The 20,129-nt window shown below is 35.4% G+C and overlaps 1 protein-coding gene and 1 long non-coding RNA gene across 11 annotated transcripts in view; one reads left to right on the top strand and one right to left on the bottom strand.

Annotated features, from left to right (window-relative positions):
* The window catches only part of MAGI2 (membrane associated guanylate kinase, WW and PDZ domain containing 2), a 1,332,179-nt gene that overhangs the window by 444,664 nt on the left and 867,386 nt on the right, over window positions 1-20,129 (bottom strand). For all 10 annotated transcript variants that reach the window (XM_045494592.1, XM_045494594.1, XM_045494593.1 and 7 more), the window contains exon 6: window positions 12,662-12,741. In XM_045494592.1, coding sequence (XP_045350548.1) covers window positions 12,662-12,741 — 80 coding nt within the window. The remainder of the gene's footprint in view (window positions 1-12,661; window positions 12,742-20,129) is intronic.
* On the top strand, window positions 1,506-9,740 carry LOC123606374. The gene is made up of 3 exons (XR_006716257.1): window positions 1,506-1,627; window positions 8,141-8,143; window positions 9,730-9,740. It is a non-coding gene; the product is annotated as an uncharacterized LOC123606374 (long non-coding RNA).

The following is a 20,129-nucleotide window of genomic DNA, read 5'->3' on the forward strand; positions in this document are numbered from 1 at the left end:
AAATCAGTTAATAAATGGGCAAAGGATCTGAATAGACATTTTTCAAAAGATGACATACAAATGACTAACAGGTACATGAAAAGGTACATCAGCTTTACATCATTCATCATAAGCACATGGATCAGAACCACAAGGATATATCATCTCATACGTGTTAGAATGTTTATTACCAAAAATATAAAAGATATCAAGTGTTGGCAAAGATGTAGAAAAAAGAGAACCTTTGAGCACTGTTGTTAGGGATATAAATTGGTACAGCCACTATGGAAAACATATGGAGGCTCCTCAAAAAATTAAAAAAAGAACCACCATATGATCTTGCAATTCCATTTTTGGATATATATCTGAAGGAAAATGAATCACTACTGAAAGAGGTATCTGCACTCCTATGTTCCTTGCAGCTTTATTTGCAATCACCAACAAATGGAAACAATATGTCCATCTGTTTGTCCACCAATGGATGAAGGGATAAAGAAAATGTACATACACCATGGCATATTTTTTCAGCTATAAGGACATTCTGCAATAGATGGACCTTGAGGGCATTATGCATAAGCTAGACAGAGAGACACAAATACTGTATGATCTCATATATGAAATCTAAAACCTTCTCTTCCCCCAAACTTATAGAAACAGAGTAGAATGGAAGGCTAGGTAATAGAAGAAATGGTAAGATGCTGCCCAAAAGGAAAAAAACTTCTAGTTATAAGATGAATTAGCAATTGTAAATAGGATTTACAATTGCACCAAAACCCATAAGATACTTAGGAATAAACCTAATCAAAGAGGTAAAATATCCATATGCTAAAAACTATAGAAAGCTTATGAAAGAAACTGAAGAAGATACAAAGACAGGGAAAAACATTTCATGGTCATGGATTGGAAGAACAAATATTGCCAAAATGTTGATACTACCCAAAGTAATCTACACATTCAATGTACCCCCTACCAAAACAACACCAGCATTCTTCACAGAGCTAGAACAAACAATCCTAAAATTTGTATGAAACTAGAAAAGACCCTGAATAGCCAAAGCAATCCTGAAAAAGAAAAACAAAGCTGGAGGCATCACAATTCTGGACTTCAAGTTGTATTACAAAGCTGTAATCATTGAGGCAGTATGGTATGGGCACCAAAACAGATGCATAGATCAATGGAATACAATAGAGAACCCAGAAATGGGCCCACAAATATATGGTCAACTAATCTTTGACAAAACAGGAAAGAGCATCCAATGGAAAAAAGAGTTATCTTCAGCAAATGGTGCTGAGAAAAGTAGACAGCAATATGCAGAAGAATGAACCTAGACCACTTTCTTACACCATACACAAAAATAAATTCAAAATGGGTGAAAGATCTACATATAAGACAGGAAACCATCAAAATCCTACAGGAGAAAATAGACAGCAACCTCTTTGACCTCAGCCACAACAACTTCTTACTTGACATGTCTCCAAAGGCAAGGGAAATAAGACAAAAAAATAAACTACAGGGACCTCATCAAGATAAAAAGCTTCTGCATAGTGAAGGAAACAATCCACAAAACAAAAGGCAATCGACGGAATGGGAGAAGATATTTGCAAAGGACATATTGGATAAAAGGTTAGCATCCAAGATCTATAAATATGTACCAAAGTTAACTGCCCCCAAAATAATTAATCCAGTAAAGAAACAGACACTTTTCCAAGGACTTCCAGATGGCTAACAGAGAGATGAAAAGATGCTCAATGTCACTCATCATCAGGGAAATACAAATCAAAACCACAATGAGATACTACCACACACCTGTCAGAATGGCTAAAATTAACTCAAGCAACAACAGATGTTGGCGAGGATGTGGAGAAAGGGGAACCCTTTTGCACTGTTGGTAGGAATGCAACCTGGTGCAGCTACTCTGGAAAACAGTATGGAGGTTCCTCAAAAAAATTAAAAATAGAACTACCATATGACCCAGCAATTGCACTACTAGGTATTTATCCAAAGGTTAAAAAAATGCTGACTCAAAGGGGCACATGCACTCCAATGTTTATGGCAGTGCTACCAACAAAACCAAATTATGGAAAGAGCCCAAACGTCCATTGACTGATGAATGGATAAAGAAGATGTGGTGTGTATATATGTATATATATATATATATATATATATATATATATATATATATATATACACAATGGAATACTACTCGGTGATAAAAAAGAACGAAATCTTGCCATTTGCAACAACGTGGATGGAACTAGAGTGTATTGTGCTAAGTGAAATAAGTCAGTTTGAGAAAGACAAATATATGATTTCACTCATATCTGTAATTTAAGAAACAAAACAGATGTACATAGGGGAAGGGAAGAAAAAATAAGATAAAGAGAGGGAGGCAAACCATAAGAGACTCTTAAATACAGAGAACAAACTGAAGGTTGCTGGAGGGGAGGTGGGTGGGGGGAATAGGTTAAATGGGTGATGGGCATTAAGGAAGGCACTTTTAAGGATGAGCACTGGGTGTCATATGTAAGAGATGATTCACTGGGTTCTACTCCTGAAACCAAAACTACACTGTATGGTAACTAACTTGAAGGTAAGTAAAAAAAATAAGATGAATTAGTGCTGGAGATATAATGTACAACATGGCGATTATAGTTAATAGTATTATTATATGTTATACTTGAAAGTTGCTAAGAGAGTAAATCTTAATGTTCTCATCCTCACATCCCCCACACAAGGTAATTATATGAGTTGTCAGATGTATTAGCTGAGTTTATTGTGTTAATCATTTCACAATGTATTTGTGCATCAAATGATCATGTTGTATATCTTAGACTTATACAATTTAATATGTCAATTATATATCAATAAATTTGGGGAAAAACACATATGTAAAATGTGTTTTTGTGTTTCCAAGCATGGAAAGTATCTTAGTTATCTTTTTTTGATATATAATTGAAATTTTCTGTAACATAGAAATGTCAACTTTGAAATTTGCTGAGACTTTCTCTACAGACTACCATGTACTTAATATCTGTAAAGTATTCTGTGTGCTTGAGAAGTGTATTTTCCATCTAAGTGCAGTGTTTATATGAGGCTTTTGATTCAAGATTATGATTTGTTATTCAAATCTTTCTTCTTATTTTTTCTGTTTAATATATTGAGTAATAAGAGAGGTACATGAAGTAATACACTTAGTAAAGCTTTCAAATTTACTTTTCAGATTTGTAATTTTTTTCCTTCATATATAAGTTGAAGGTATGTTACCAAATGCATATAAATTTAGAACTGTTATATAACTTCCTCATTAGTGAAAGCTTCTATTTATATATATAATATATATATATATATATGTATATAAATTGTAATGCTTATATATAAATTTATATATAAATATTTTAAAATAAGGTAGGGAATATCAATCTACTTAATATTAAGGCTTAGTATCAGTACAGTATTCAAGTCATGATGGTTCTGTCTTGACAGATCAATGGAACCCAAAGGATTTATTGAAAAGTTGCACACACAATTCAGTGGAGGAAAGATAGCCTTTTCACCAAATGGTGTTAGAGTAAGTGGATATCCATAGACAATAATAATAATAATAATAATAATTTAGAAACCTCAACCCAGCCCTTACACCTTATACAAAAATTATTTCAAAATAGATCACAGACTTAAAGGTGAAATGTTAAAGTATACAGTTTAGGAGAAAACATGAGAAAATCTTTAGCATCTAGAGCTTGGTGAAGAGTTTAGACTTGATACTGAAAGCATGTTTCACAAAAGGAAAAACTGATAAATTAGGTAAATCAATAAAAATCGATAAATTTGTATTCATCAAAATTAAAAACATTTTCTCTGCAAAAGACCCTGTTAAGGGGATAAAAAAAAAATTATAGACTAGGAGGAGTACCTGGGTGGTTCACTTGAATTTGGCTCAGGTCATGATCCCAGGGGTTGTGGGATCCAGCCCCATGTCAGGCTCCATGCTGAGTGTGGAGCCTGCCTGGCTTTCTCTCTCTCTCTTTCTCTCTCTCTCTCTCTCCTCCTCCTCCTCCTCCTCTCCCCTCTCACTTGCATGTGCTCTCTCTCTTTAAACAAATAAATAATCAAACAAAAATTATTGATGGGGAGATAATGTTTGTAAACAACTTCTGATAAAGGAACATAATTATTACATTTACTATGTGTAAATAACTCTCAAAACTGAATTTGAAAAATAATTAATCTAATTAAAAATTGGGCAAAAGACATTATCACACATACCACCAAAAAGGACACACCAATGACAAATAATCACATGAAAATATGTTCAATATCATTAGCCATTAGGGAAATACAAATTAAAACCAACATGAAATATCATTACATATCTATCAAAATGACCAAAATAAAAATTAGTCCTAACACCAAATGCTGGCAAGGATATAGAGAAAAACGGTTCATTGCTCATGGGAAGTTAAAGGGTATAGCCACTCTAGAAAATAGTTTGGATGTTTATTCTAAAACTAAAAATATTCTTTCCAAAAAACCTAACAACTGCATTCTTGAGCTTTTTCCCAGAGAAGAGACCTCAGTTCATGCAAAAACCTGTGTACAAATGTTTGTAGCAGCTCTGTTCATATTAACCAAGAACTGGAATCAACCCAAATGTCCCTCAATGGGTATATGCTTAAACAAACATTGGTAAATAAAAAGTAGCAAACTATTGACCACATACTTGAATGGGTTTAAATGTAATTAAATGGAGTGGAAAAAGTCAATCTCAAAACTTTACACAATGTATGATTCTATTTATATAACATTTTAAAAAGATTATTGAATTATATTGAGAGAGAGAGAGAGAGAGAGGACAAGCAGGGAAGGGCAGAGATAGAAGGAGAGATCTCAAGCAGGCTCAGCTCTGTCAGCACAGAGCCCAATGCAGGGCTCGAACTCACGAACCATGAGATCATGATCTGAGCCTAAACCAAGAGTCAGATGCTTAACTGAGCCAACCAAGTGCCCCTATATAACATTTTTGAAATAACAAAGAAGTTGACATGGAGAAAAGATTAGTGGTTGTTAAGGGTTAGAGATTGTGCAGTGGGAGGGAATGGGTATGGATATAAAGTGATAGCATGAGGGAATCTTGTGGGTTGGAAGAGTTCTGAATCTTGATTATGGCCATAGTCACATGTAACTACACATGTGATATAAGTGCGTGAAAATACACACACATACACACACACAAGTACTTGCATAATTGGTGAAATCTGAATAAGTTCTGTGGATTGTACCAATGTCAACTTCCTGATTTTGATAAAGTATTATATTTATATAAAATGTTAACATTGGGCATCCTTGTTAGGGGTGTTTAGGACCTCCCTGTACATTCCTTTGTAACTTCCTGTGAATTTACAAATATTTCAAAATAAAAAGATTTTGAAAAGTTGTATTTACAATATTTTGAGGGGCGCCTGGGTGGCTCAGTTGGTTGGGCGGCCGACTTTGGCTCAGGTCATGATCTCACTCTGTGCTGGCAGCTCAGAGACTGCAGCCTACTTCAGATTCTGTGTCTTCCTCTCTCTCTACCCCTCCCCTGCTCATGCTCTGTGTCTCTCTGTCTCTCAATAATAAATAAATGTTAAAGAAAAAAAATAAAAAATAAATAAAAAATAAAAAAAATATTTTGAAATTATTTTGCTACTGTACAGAACAAGCAGATTTGATGATGTCAATATTATTTTCAAACTTGTATGCTTTAAGCACTAAAGATAAGCCATAACTCATTCCTAAACATAAAAGTGACTTGAGCAATCAAGAACAGAGGACAGAATTTTATAATCCTTCCATAGGTACTACTTTATAGCCATGATAAAGATTGAAGGGAGAAGGAAGAAATACATAAATAATTAGTGCAAAAATGATAGTCAAAATATTTAACAACTTTTATGGTCTGGACACTAACCAATCAGAGTAGAGTAGGATCAATTAGAACAGATGTCAGCCATAAATGGCAGAATTTGGTATCGGCGTGAAGCAGTGGAATATCCAACTGATATGATTTATTTTGGTTTGATTTTATTATTTCCTCCGCAAAAGATTTATATTCCTAAAGTGTTGGATTTCTTATACTGGAAAGGGTACTATGTCATTGGGTGAAGCATACCTCAAAGTGCTGCTATAAAATATCATGACTAATATGAATAATTATCAGTTAGCAAAATAAGAACTACTTGTATTAAGATATTTGAAATTTCCTCAATTTTTTTACAAAGCACCCTAAATATCAGTATAAAAACAAATAACATTGAAATTAGTTTGCTCATAATATTTAAAGATAGGAGTTTAACATATAAATGACTTTTCAATTTTAAGTTTTTGTATCTGGATAGTTAATATATTTGGAGTCTGTTTTTCTGAACTTTTCCTAGTGGAAAAATTTCAAGGTGCTTTATAAACATAATCTTGGCAGGTTTATCAGATTAGGAAAACAAATATTCAAAGATGAAATTGATTTGGCCCTATCTATTCTTGAGAAATTAAGATTACTAATTATCAATACAAATTTAATGAGACAACAGGCCAAAGCCACTATTTAAAAAAGAAATAAACTATGCACTCTAGAACAGAATGTGAACTATGCAAATAAAAGTATGAGTTTCTAATCTGTGTGACAGTTAAGAAATTCACTTAAGAAATGACCTAAAACTACATACAGATGGCTAACAGACATGTGAAAACATGCTCAACATCACTTATCATCAGGGAAATATGAATCAAAACTACAACCAGATATCACCTCACACCTTCCAGAATGGCTAAAATTAACAACACAGGAAGCAACAGACGTTGGAGAGGATGCAGAGAAAGGGGAACCCTCTTACATTGTTGGTAGGAATGTAGACTGGTGTAGCCACTCTGGAAAACAGTATGGAGGTTCCACAAAAAGTTAACAATAGAACTACCCTACAATACAGCAATTGCACTACTAGGTAGTTACTCAAAGGATTCAAAAATACCAAATGGAAGGGACACATACACCCTGATGTTTATAGCAGTATTATCAACAATGGCCAAATTATGGAAAGAGCCCAAATGTCCATTGACTGAAGAATGGATAAAGAACTGGTGTGTGTGTGTGTGTGTGTGTGTGTGTGTGTATAATATTAATATATATAAATTTATTATATATAATGGAATATTATTCAGTCATCAAAAGTGAAATCTTGCCATTTGCAATGACATGGATAGCATAGAGTATTATGCCAAGTGAAATAAATCACTCAGAGAAAGGCAAATACCATATGATTTCATTCACATGTGGTATTTAAGAAACAAAACAGATGAACATAGGGGGAAAAAAGAGAGAGGCAAACCAGAAGACAGACTCTTAACTATAGAGAATGAACTAAGGGTTTCTGGAGGGGAGGTGGGCAGGAGGATGGGTTAAGTGGATAATGGGTATTAAGGAGGTCACTTGTGATGAATATTGGGTGTTGTATGTAACTGATGAATCACTAACTTTTACACCCGGAACTAATATTACACTGTATGCTAACTGGGATTTAAATAAAAAACTTAAAAAAGAAAAAAAAAAGAAATTACCTAAAACAAATTAATGTTTTCTATTATTTTAGGAGGCAACCTCCTTCTCCTGAATAAAAAATTCACTTAATAAATATTACAACACATAGCTTATGCTGTCTTCATTCATGAGCATTTTGGACACCATTTTTTTTAAAGATAGATTAAGTAATATCTCAAAACTTTACTTAATGCCGATGGAAATGCAGTTCTCATGTAGGTAACCAGGTGAAGATTATGTGATTTTTGTTTTATAGTAACATGACAAAACTCCTTTATAATTCATAGACATAGAATATAAGAACTAAGCCACCTAGTTTGTACAGCTGTGATTACAACTTTGGGAGCATTTGAAGCCATTCTAACAGAATGGAGAGGGACAAGCTCCAGTCTATTGATATTAGGCTGGAATTAGGTAGGTGGATAATTTTAGCCTACATGGGTTGTCTATTTCCATCTCTCCAGGACACTAGAGTAACTGAAGGCTCTTAAGGTAGACCAACTATTCAGAATTCTTCCCCTTGTCTTCTATGAGGCTAATTCGTTGGCTCAGAACACACCAGAAGGAAAAGAAAGGAGCAGTTACTGAGAGCCTGTGGTTCCATAAACACTGTCCCTCTTATATGTGTAACTAAATCAGCATGAAACAGATATCCTTCCCATTTTACAGGCAAAAAAGCCTAGGCTCTCAGAAATTAAGCATGTTGCCCAAGAACCCACAGATTTGTGTTTGGAATAGAGCCTTCCTAGACACCAAATTTCACATGATTTCCTCTCCTGAATGTGATAGTTTAATTACATTTCAGCTTTAAGAAAAGAATAGCCCTATAAGGTTTGAATCACTTTTGATATTTCCCCTAGTTCAGTGATTCATGGGGGATGTGTCACCACTGGGATGTCTGTGATTGGAAATGTCTCAGGAGAAACCCCTTGGTACTAATTTTGATGGCCAAGGACAAATATGATGATGTTTTATGTACACAGTTCACTGATCTTGCATCCTAATTATTTAATAGTTAACTGCTGTTTCTGTGGTCTTGTAAAAGACTGTATTGGCTTGTTAAACAGCACTCTCCCAAATACTAATATTAGTATCCAGCAGTAGGTGGAGACTTTTTTCTTCTATGTAGACTGGTGCTAAAACTCTAAAAATGCAGAGTGATGACAAATGCACAGAATGGAGTGACTTCATTATTTTCAACTGTATTGTGAAAGACAGTATGCTTTCATGTTCAGTAGCAGCATTATTCAGTAGCAGCATTATCCTTCAAATAATAATCAAAACAATTGCTTTGGTGTCAATACATTAAGTGATTGTACAGAGCAACCTATGTTTCCCTTTCCCCCTTGATAACAATAAGAAAACATTTCCTAGTTTTTTCGTTAGCCCAAGAACAATTTAAATCAGTTGATACCTCCCTTCCATCTTTCACTCAGCTTCTTCTTTTAATAGTTGACCAAAGAATTAACTTTACACACTGATGTAACCAAACCTAAAAATGCCAACGTGTACAGGTCCCTATCTACATCCACATGTACATATGTACATTTCTAATAGTATGCATGCATATACAACATCATGGGATTTAATTTTGAGAGAGTAAAAGGTTAATTATAATAATAATAATAAAGAATTTATGGTATGCAACCCAGTAAGGTGTGAAATGTTCACTTTAAAAATTACTGCACTAAAACTTGCTTCTAGGTAGATGGAGTGAGAAGCTTATAAGCCATGAGAACACAAAGAAAATCTATACAAAATGCAAAAACTAAACATTTTAAAGAGAAACAACAGGTCTAAGATTCCAAAGAGGAGAAAAGTGGAGAGGCGAGGGAAGATTTTGCAGCTGATTTTGATTCTGGGCTGTGGGAAGGCTCTAGACTTGGTCTAGGTAGAAGGCCAAGGCTGGAGGTTAGGGAAACGAGCAGAACATGGAGGAGTCCTGAGGGACTGGAGTGACAAAATATATTCTCGAGAGATTTTAAACACACAACCCATTATCCCATGATAACATCTGTCAGATTAAGATGCTTCAAGGTCTAGGGGCAAAAAGCTAAGCAAAAACTCCTGAAATGCACCACAGATTTTTGGCAGTCTTGCAATACTAAGGAGAAAAAATATTTTTATTTTTACTTTTTTTAAGTTTATTTATTGATAGAGAGGGAGGGCCCAACACAGAGCTCAAACTCAAGGCATGAGATCATGACCTGAGCCAAAATCAAGAGTTGACACTTGAGCTACCCAGGCGCCCAACTGAGCTACCCAGATGCCTGAAAAACATTATTTTTAAAATATTGGAATTCAAGGGGCACCTGGGTGGCACAGTCAGTTGAATGTCCGACTTCGGCTCAGGTCATGATCTCACAGCTGGTGGGTTTAAGCCCCACATTGGGCTCTGTGCTGACAGCTAGGAGTCTGGAGCTGCTTCAGATTCTGTCTCCCTCTCTCTCTGCCCCTCCCTCGCTCATGCTCAGTCTCTCTCTCTCTCTCTGTCAAAATAAATAAACATTAAAAAAATATAAAAAAATATTGGAATTTAAGATCTGCCAAGAGGAAAGCCCCACACTAACACACTAGGTCTGGGTTTGTCCTGTGGATCAAATTCAGTTTGCCCTTATTTTCTGTATGGTCCATAAATGAGGAACAATTTATATACTTTTAAACGGCTGCAAAACAAAACAACAAGAGAACCGAATTTTGAAACTCAAATTCTGAAACTATAGGAAACTCAAATTCTCTGTTCACGAGAAAAGCTTTATCAGAATATATCCATGCCCTTTATTCATATATTGATTTTGCCTTTTTGCACAATGAGTAGTTACCAGACTAGATGACCTGCAAAGCCTAAAATACAGGCTACCTGACCCTTTACAGAAAATGCTTGCCGACCTGCAATAGGCTGTTAGTTGAAAACCCTGGGCAAACATCCTAAGAACAGGAATAAACCAGAGATAAATTGAGTCTTACCAAAACTCAACCCAACCTCCTACTGGCCCGACTCCAGACTGGATTAAGGAATCAGCCTCCACTCTATCTCACTGGCATAAGAAGGATAAATCTTTGCTGGAGAAAGATATTAGCATCTTGAGCCTCTATAATTTTTTAGACACATTTTACACACATTTCACCGTTCAGAAAATGACTTTGTTTGGTCTGAGTGGAACTGTGATACATGCAAGAAGCCTGACTTCAGTGGTAGCGCAACAAAAATGCATTAACATCCAACATTGAAACATGCAATTTTAACCCATGTTTAAAAAAAAAAAGAAAGAAAAAGAAAACAGAAGTAACAGTATTACCTAAAAGCACTTTTCTTGGCAAGAAAACTTAAAATATGTGTCTGGAAAATACAGTCTTCTAACTAATTAGATATTAATTACCATTGTAAACCATTCCAATAATATATGGAATAAAATCCAGAAATTATTCATTTTGTAGAGAATGAAAACAAATAGTAATTGACCAGTTATAAGTCATTGTGAACAACAAGACTGTATTTAGGGCTTGGTTTTCAATGATATGTACTTTACAGACACTGGCATCATATTTTAGGTATCTACCATCCTGAGAAGGCAGACAAGTGCAGATGTGGGAAAAACTGGGTAACACTGGAATACTATAATTATGCAATGTCTTTATGTCCACATCTCTCCCAGAATTTTTAAATTTCATTTTAATAGCTTTTTCTAATGAAAAGAATAACTCAAAGGAACGAGAGAGCTGAGAAGTTCAATATGTCATAGAAGTGCAAATCGTTAAACTCATTTTAGTTAGGACATACTAAGGCTTTACATCTGTGGCAAAAGTAAATAGTAACTTCCATATATAACAGATCAGGCCATTTTAATTTATAACCTATCACAATTTGCAGCACATGCCTTACTGGTATCAATGAAATATACAACCTAATGGTGCTCGAAAATCCAGGGCACATAATAATTTTATGTGATTCAACCACCTGCAGCGGCACTATCACACAGAAGGCACACAGATATAGCTATGACTATAAAATATAACATATACAGTGATTAAAAACTGGATATTTATGCATCAAAATATGTACACACAAATTGTATACTGTAATTTTTAATTTAACTCAGTGTATAATTAGCTTGTGAACAGTTATCTAATAGAAATGAACAATGCCACCATAATATTACCTGAGAGTGCCAGAATTAACATTAAAAGGAAAGGACTTTTAGAACTAGAGAATTTTTAAAAGGTGGACTTTTTAAAAACTTTTTTGAAAGTTTAAATTCTCCTCATCACTTTCTCCACCTTTAAGAACTCCTCAATGATAGATGCGTCTGAACAGGGCTCTGATAGCTTGATGAGATAAAGGCTTGATTGTGGTCAAATAATAAATCATCAGGAGAGTATGCTATTTATCATTTTAGCCAAACTTGAAGTGTTCTTTTAGCATTAAACTCGATATCTTTAAAAATTATAAGTATTATCTATAACAGACTTCATCTAAATAATTTACTAATTTCAAAACAAGGGTTACACTCATGTAATCCTCAAGATTGTTTAAAAGCATTCTTCACATACATGAGAACAGTCAATTTCTAAGCAAGTTAATATTATTACATTGCAAACTAGAAAATACTAAGGATAACCCAGGACATTCATACAATTGGCTATTTTATTTAAATGTTTGATTAAAAGAAAGTAGCCATGTGTATGTATAGATCTTAATAAGTAGCAGAATAACTAGCCTCTGAACACAAAAATCCCTATCATTTATAGTTCCACAATAGTGTTTCTCTATACATCATGTTTGATTCCAGTGAAAAGATCAGAGTCCTCAGAGAGACATACTGCAAACAAAAAGTCCTTAGAAGGTGGTGGAAAGTCAGGCCAGGAGTCAAAGAGAACCAACAGAGATGACAGAGATGTGATATCCGGCACAGTCTCCTCAGAGAGAAAAAGGAAAACCACATGGCACTGTTGAAATGCCGCGTTAATTCTCTCTCCTATCTGAGCATTAAATATTACATCTTTAAAATTGGTTCAACTAGATTATTGCTTCTTTAGATGAGACCCTCCTTTAAGAAACACAAACATTCTCAAAGTGCAACGCCGAAGCATCATAAAAACTTAATAACCTACCATTTTCTTTGCACTCTTCTGGAGGTTTAGCCTTTTTCGCAAGTCGTGGATCCAGCCATGATGTTGTCTTTGTGTTATGGCTGAAAAGAAAAGAGATCACTCTGAACAGACACATACTGAAAGGAATCAAGTTTATTCCTTAAAAAAAAGGTGGGGGTGTTAGTCCAACAAAATTGCAATCGATACACTTAATTTGCTTACTGGTTCTAAGTAGCCCTGAAGGAGGTGTAAGAGTAATTGTGCAAGGCAGCTGTAAATTTGGCAACCTCAGCTCCCTGTCCTCAAAGCAGCTATTTTTATTAAAATCAACTAGAATGTTGCCAAGTTAACCTCATTGAAAATGCAGAACTCATCCAGAGCAAAAGGAATTTATTACAAATACAGGATTCTCCAGTTGGAAGAGCACAGTTCGCAGGCTCTGATACTGTTTCCTCACTTTTGCAAAATAATTATTTTCATCCTAAACCTGCCCTTTTCATAAATAGTTGTTTTGTTACTTCTTAACTACCAAGCTGGCAGAGGCAGTATAAAAGTGATGAAAATTACAGCATGTTCTTGGGATGCCTACATTTTCTCAAAAAGTGATTAATAGCAATTGCATTAACCCATATTTAGCTGTCTTCCGTCTAAATACTTCCAACCCAGCTAGGAAGGTAGAGGATAAAAATGCCTGTATTCTAACATTTCTGGAATGGAATTTCTGGTAATTAATGGTCATTTTAATGACATTTTTGTTTTGAAAAAAGAAAGTTTTCTGGGAAGTCTTCTGTCAGAAATTTTAAAAACAGAGACGTTTTTAGAGCAATGTTTCTTAAAGAGGTCCTACAATCACCTGCATTGGAATCACCTGGTGATTAACAATACCTATTCTGGGTCTTCATAGAACTACCAAATCAGAATCTTATTGGCAAGCGCTCCAGGTGATTTTTATGCATATTAAAATTTGAGAACCCCTGAAAAGCTCAACACTGCTCTTTGGAGCTAAAATCTTGACTGGGTACAGCTGTCTCAAATGATCTCATCTACCAATGGATGGATTATCAAGGATGTGACATTTGCGAGGGCTTCAGAAAAAGAACGAACAAAGTCACAGGTGTGGAAAGTTTGAGGTTTATACAAGGAAGAGTCAAAGGGCCAATAAATGTAATGTGAAAGAGAAAAGTAAAAAATCCTTTAGAAATAGAAATTAAAGCTGGATAATAGGAATATTTGAACACAACTGTAAGAAAGTCAGGTGATAACGATGAAAATCAAATAATAGCTTCACATATATTTTCTCTCTCTTCATTGAAATTTAACCATGTTCCTCATTGTGTCAGAGCCATAAGTGTTAGCTAGATAACCAGATGAACAAATCTCCACTTAAAGCAAAGGTCAGAAAATTCTCCCAGGCAGTTTACTTAATAGCAAACTTCTAGAGCCCAGGTGTCTATCTCATGAAGATAATTTCAAGGCAGGGAGGAAGAAAAGGAGGAGGCAAGCTGGGCAGTGGGGAAGCAAGTCCAAGGTGTTTCTGCATGTAAGTGTTTTTTTTGACAAACATCCTGTCTGTGTACAGAGCCATCGTCTGATTTGAAAACTGAGACATTAAGATCCTTGGGTCATGAGGTCTCTGTTCTTGAAGAAGATTCCCTTTTATTTCTGACTTTCATGTGTAGTAAAGAGAAAATACTCTCCCTCACTTTCTTCACATTTAGGAACTCCACCATGATTGATGCCTCTAAGCAGGGCTCTAATAATTTGATCAGATAAAGGCTGTGAATTTGGTCAAATTATAAATCATCAGGAGAGTGTGCTAGCTTCTGTTTTCTCCCAATTTGACCTTTGTAAAGTCTGACGGTGCTTTATTATAGAGTGTCAGAAGCAACTAAAGTATTGTAGACACTTTTATCTCATTCTGGTCCTCATTTATAGTCATGGACTATCATCTAGTCTTTTCCTCTGAACTAAAGAAACCCGTGGAAGGAGATTGTGATTACCCCAAATATGATAACGGACTGAGTTCAGTGTTTGCTGCTCCCATTTTGAAAAAGACAAATTCACTTTAAAAAATATTCTTATAGAGATGCCTTCAATTCAGTGTGTGTGTGTGTGTGTGTGTGTGTGTGTGTGCGCACGCGCGCGCACGCGCATGCATAATGTGTAATGTTTGCTCATGTTTATGTGTTTATGTGTTAGGGAGAAATATTGGGAAGTGGGCAAGGAAAATAAATTTCCCTTCTTTTTCCACACATTTGCTTCTTCGAAATCCTTCCTCCATTATGGATAAAAGTCATTTATTTCTAAGTGTGTAAGACAAATTCACAAAAGCAAACACGTCTATGGTGAAGTATTAAGGAGCCATTACTAAGCCATTACAGGAAGTCAAATTACCATTTCTATATCACACCACCATTGGTCTCAAATACTGGCTGATTTTGTAGAAAACTGTGAGTTTCCTAGCTTTCCTGAGTTTCTACAAAGCATTTCATTACAGGATGATTTCTTTGAGGTTGAACTAGCATTAATGGTATATCACTTTAATACATTTTGGCAGATGGAGTCTCTTATAGTTAACGGCATTTTTAGCTGATCGTCTGAAGTGATTCTGAAAGAAATGTGGGTAGCAGTCTTAAACATCACATGAAGATACAGTGCAGTGTTTTTCAATACTGACTCTCCCCAGCCTTGTAATTTGCGTGCTTCTTCAAGATGTCTTACAAAGGGGATATTTTTAATGCATTTGGGAGACAACAGAACAAGTGGCTTTTCTACTTCCCTTAAATTATATATTTTTAACCTCAACAATTACCTTTGAAGATAGGATTAAACATTGGACAGGAAACAGTGTACTAAATGGGATCACTGAGGGACTTTTCACAACCTACATACCATGTTTCCTCAAGTTTGAGGATATGATTTCCTTTTACTTCCACTGCTAAAGTAGATTCAAACAGGACATCAGTTTTCTGTGTCTATCAAATTGTGTGGAACACAAATGACAAGACGGTAAGAGGCTAATCTTATATAATCTTATATTCTGATACTAGTTTCTTTAACAGAGACACATACACACATATATGCTGCATTTGCAAAGAACTTTTTTTTCCCCTAGCTGGGGAATGGAACAAATATTTTCTAGGAATGTTGAATCATAATATCCTACTACTGTATGCATTTTTATGGATGTAGTTAATGTAATGATCATGAAAATTGAGAGATTAAGTGAATGCAAGTCAGTAGCTATTCAAGTTCAATCAATGCCATATTAAAAAAATCTGGATAAAAACCTTAATAAATGGTTTACCCAAACTTTTCCCTGATGTTAAACCATATAATAAATCTATCTGGAGGAGTGGAACAAGCCAGAAGTGGAATTTCATTCAACTCCGTAATTCTAGTTTAAATTTGTAACAGAATGGTCTTGAAGATGTGATAGGCTGACTTATAATGAATTAGAGATTTCTGTATTTTTTTGTAAGTTTAACCTTTGACAAACTGACAAAAGCAGCAGGTTAAATAATATCTTATCTTCCTGGGGAAACATTCTTCTCACACAGAAAATGCTTCACCTCGACAGCAAAAGCCACTGACATTATGGTGCATACACCTTGCAAAGTTATTATCTTGTAACATTTCCTGATTGTCTACTTGGTCAGGGACTGTACTAGAACTTTCATACTCATTACCTCATTTAATGCTAACGAGCCTTTTTGGCTACAGATTTTTAACTCCATTTTTATAGACAGAGAAACAAAAGTTCAGAGAAGGTAAGCAACTTGCCCAAGGTTATGAAGCTAGTATGTGAAACCAAAAGAGGTAGCATTAAACCCAGATATACCTGATTCCCAAGTCCAAGTTCCTTGTTCTTTAAGTTTATTTATTTATTTATTAAAAATTTTTAAATGTTTATTTAATTTTGAGAGAGAGAGAGAGCAAGTGAAGGAGGGTCCGAGAGAGAGGGAGACACAGAATCTGAAGCAGGCTCCAGGCTCTGAGCTGTCAGCACAGAGCCTGATGCAGGGCTCGAACTCACAAGCCATGAGATCATAACCTGAGCCAAAGTTGGGCGCTTAACTGACTGAGCCACCCAGGTGCCCCTATTTATTTTTGAGAGAAAGAGTGAGTTTGAGCAGGGGAGGGGCAGAGAGACAGGGAGAGAGAGAATTCCAAGCAGGCTCTACACTATAAGCGCCGAGCCCCATGTGGGGCTCAATCTCACAAATTGTGAGATTGTGATCGGAGCTGAAATCAAGAGTCAGATGCTTAACTGACTGAGTAACGTAGATGTCCCCTCAAGTCCAAGTTTCTTATGCTCTGAAACCAGAGGCATACTAAACCTAACATTTTGCTTTTTACACTGAATTGCTTTATCTCACTCCCTTGGAGAATAGTCAAAGATCTTTTTTTCTCAGAGCCTTTGCCAATAGTTAGGAAGTGGAGACATTTATCTCCGGTTTGAGGATAGTAATCACGACCTCAGAACCTTTGTGTTGAATGCCTTGTACTTAGTAGGTATTATATTAAATTGCAGGTGCCTAGAGATGAAAGAGAGAACTTGTGACTGAGGAGGCACAGATAATATCACTGAAAACATTTTTTTCCTTATAAACTTGAATTTTCCATTCAGATCACTTTCAAGTCAAATGTTCTCCATTCAAATATGAATATTTTTCCAGGGGGAACTAAGCTGGTGCCATAGTAAGAGGACCCTAGGCTTGTCTATCCCTCAAACGCAACTAGATAACTATCAAATAATCCTAAATACCTCAGAAATCAACCTGAATATTTTCCCTAAAGTCTTAAAATTCCTGATTTATATAATCTACATATAAATATTAGGTATTGGAAGCTATACTAAAGAATTAGGTTAACAAAACTGCTATCAAATGGGTGGAGTGTTTTCATATACATCATGCCACACTCTGTCGTCCATTCCATTCTTTCATTATATTTTCCCAGACTATAAGCCCTTATCAGTTTCTTATTATACATTAAGTGGATCCTTAAGGGTGATCCAATCTGAACGTGTCTGTAAGACATATCCTCCTTCTATTCATCTTCTTTCTATTTCCTTTTCCACTCCTCTGTCCTACTTTTATATTGCCACCTAGATCAAAATAATGTTTTCTTTTTCTTTCTTTCTTTCTTTCTTTCTTTCTTTCTTTCTTTCTTTCTTTCTTTCTTTCTTTTTTTCTTTCTTTTTTTCTTTCTCTCCTTTCTTTCTTTCTTTCTCTCCTTTCTTTCTTTCTTTCTCTCTCCTTTCTTTTTCTTTCTCTCTCTCCTTTCTTTTCTTTCTTTCTCTCTTCTTTCTCTCTTTTTCTTTTCTTTCTTTCTCTCCTTTCTTTCTCTCTCCTTCCTTTTTCTTTCTCTCTCTCCTTTCTTTTCTTTCTTTCTCTCTTCCTTCTCTCTTTTTCTTTTCTTTCTTTCTTTCTTTCTTCTTTCTTTCTTTCTTTCTCTCTTCTTTCTTTCTTTCTTTCTTTCTTTCTTTCTTTCTTTCTTTCTTTCTTTCTTTTGTTTCTTTCTTCTTTTTTATAAAGAGCACAAGAGAGAGTATGCTCAAGACAGCACAAGTGCGGAAGGGGCAGAGGAAAAGAGAGAATCTCACACAGGCTCCACAATCAGCACGGAGCCTGACGCAGTGCTTGTTCTCACCATTGTCAGATCATGATCTCAGCCAAAATCAAGACCCAGAAGCTCAACTGACTGACCCACCCAGGTGCCTCTAAAATAATGTTTTCAATACTGCACAGATGTTAGATGATGTTTCACTAACTGAAATTTTATTAGTGGAATAAAAAACTTCTATCATCAAACGTACTCCTTTGTTGCATTTTCTCTAAAAATATTAACAGACTTATAACAGTTATAAAACACTGAATTAAAAAAAAAACCCTACAGGGGTGCCTCGGTGGCTCAGTCAATTAAGCATGTGACTCTTGGTTTTGGCTCTAGTCATGATCTCATGGTTTGTGGGACTGAGCCCCAAGTGGGGCTCTGCCCTGAGCTCAGAGCCTGCTTGGGATTTTCTCTCTCACTTTCTCTCTGCCCCTCCCCCACTCATTCCTTCTTCCTCTCTTTCACTCAAAATAAGTAAATAAACATCAATTTTTTTTAAATAAGTAAAAATTCCTCCTACAAAGCCGATTCTGAATCATAGCCTTTAACTGAATCATAACTTTAACTTTACATAGTCAAAATGTATTTTCACCTGGGGAATACTGTATTAGAAGAATAATCAGAGATTGAAGTTAATGATATTTGACTGCATGAAGCATAATCTTTTGAACAAGGTTTAAACAAGGTCCAGGTAAATATTTTATTGTCTATTGGACAGTTCAAAATGTGTTTGGATGTTAAAGTTTCAATAGCAGGTGTCATACAGGTTCAGAGACAATAATCACAGAGATTACTGACAACATTTTACATAATTTTAAAAATAAATGTTAGTTCTTTTTTTTTTTTAAGTAATCTTTACACCCAATGTGGGGCTCAAACTCATGACCCTGAGCCAATATCAAGAGATGCATGCACCACCTGAGCCAGCCATGGGCCTCTAAGTGTTAGTTCTTAAAAGTATATAAATTGATTACATTTTATATCATAGTCAATGAAATCCTCAGGATGGTGACATCATTTTCCGGAAGACTGTCTTTCTCCTTTATATCATATTTCCAAAAAGAAGATTACAGGGACTGACTGGATACATCTAATTGATACTGAACAGTAGGAGCTTTTTCGTTCAAGGATCCATTTTTCATAGTACTACTATTTTTCCTCTTTATACTTGGTAATTTACATAAAAAGTTATTGTCAATGACCTCTATAATGGTTGTTTCTTAAATAATATTTTAAAATATTTATTGATCATGTGAATGTGTGAGTTTGCCATCATATTATCTTTCATATGTTTAGAAAACATTTAAAAAAAATTTTTTTAACGTTTATTTATTTTTGAGACAGAGAGAGACAGAGCATGAATAGGGGAGGGTCAGAGTGAGAGGGAGACACAGAATCCAAAGCAGGCTCCAGGCTCTGAGCTCTCAGCACAGAGCCTGACGTGGGGCTTGAACCCACAAACCATGAGATCATGACCTGAGCTGAAGTCGGACGCTTAACTGACTGAGCCACCCAGGCGCCCCTAGAAAACATTTTTGAGAGGTTTTATTATAAATATAGTTTTGGATATTGTGACTGTGAGCTGCATACAGTTTTGTTTAAAACATATTATTTTCTGTCTGGGGATTGCACTGGAATCTTGTGTGGCACAAGAAAAAAGAATATGAAACAAAATCAGTATCTCTACTGTTTTGTAATACAAATTACAGAGAGTAAGCACAGACCACATTTTGTGACTGGTGGGAATGTGCCGAGTTGAGGATGTGAAAGCTGGAGTTGCTGCACCCCCCAAAATTGGTTTTCCTTTTCTTTCCAATAAGTTTCCCAAGTATTCTCTCCACTATTTCATAAATAAAAGTTTTTAATTTGT

The sequence above is a fragment of the Leopardus geoffroyi genome, chromosome A2, assembly GCF_018350155.1.
Source record: "Leopardus geoffroyi isolate Oge1 chromosome A2, O.geoffroyi_Oge1_pat1.0, whole genome shotgun sequence".
NCBI classification, from domain to species: domain Eukaryota; kingdom Metazoa; phylum Chordata; class Mammalia; order Carnivora; family Felidae; genus Leopardus; species Leopardus geoffroyi.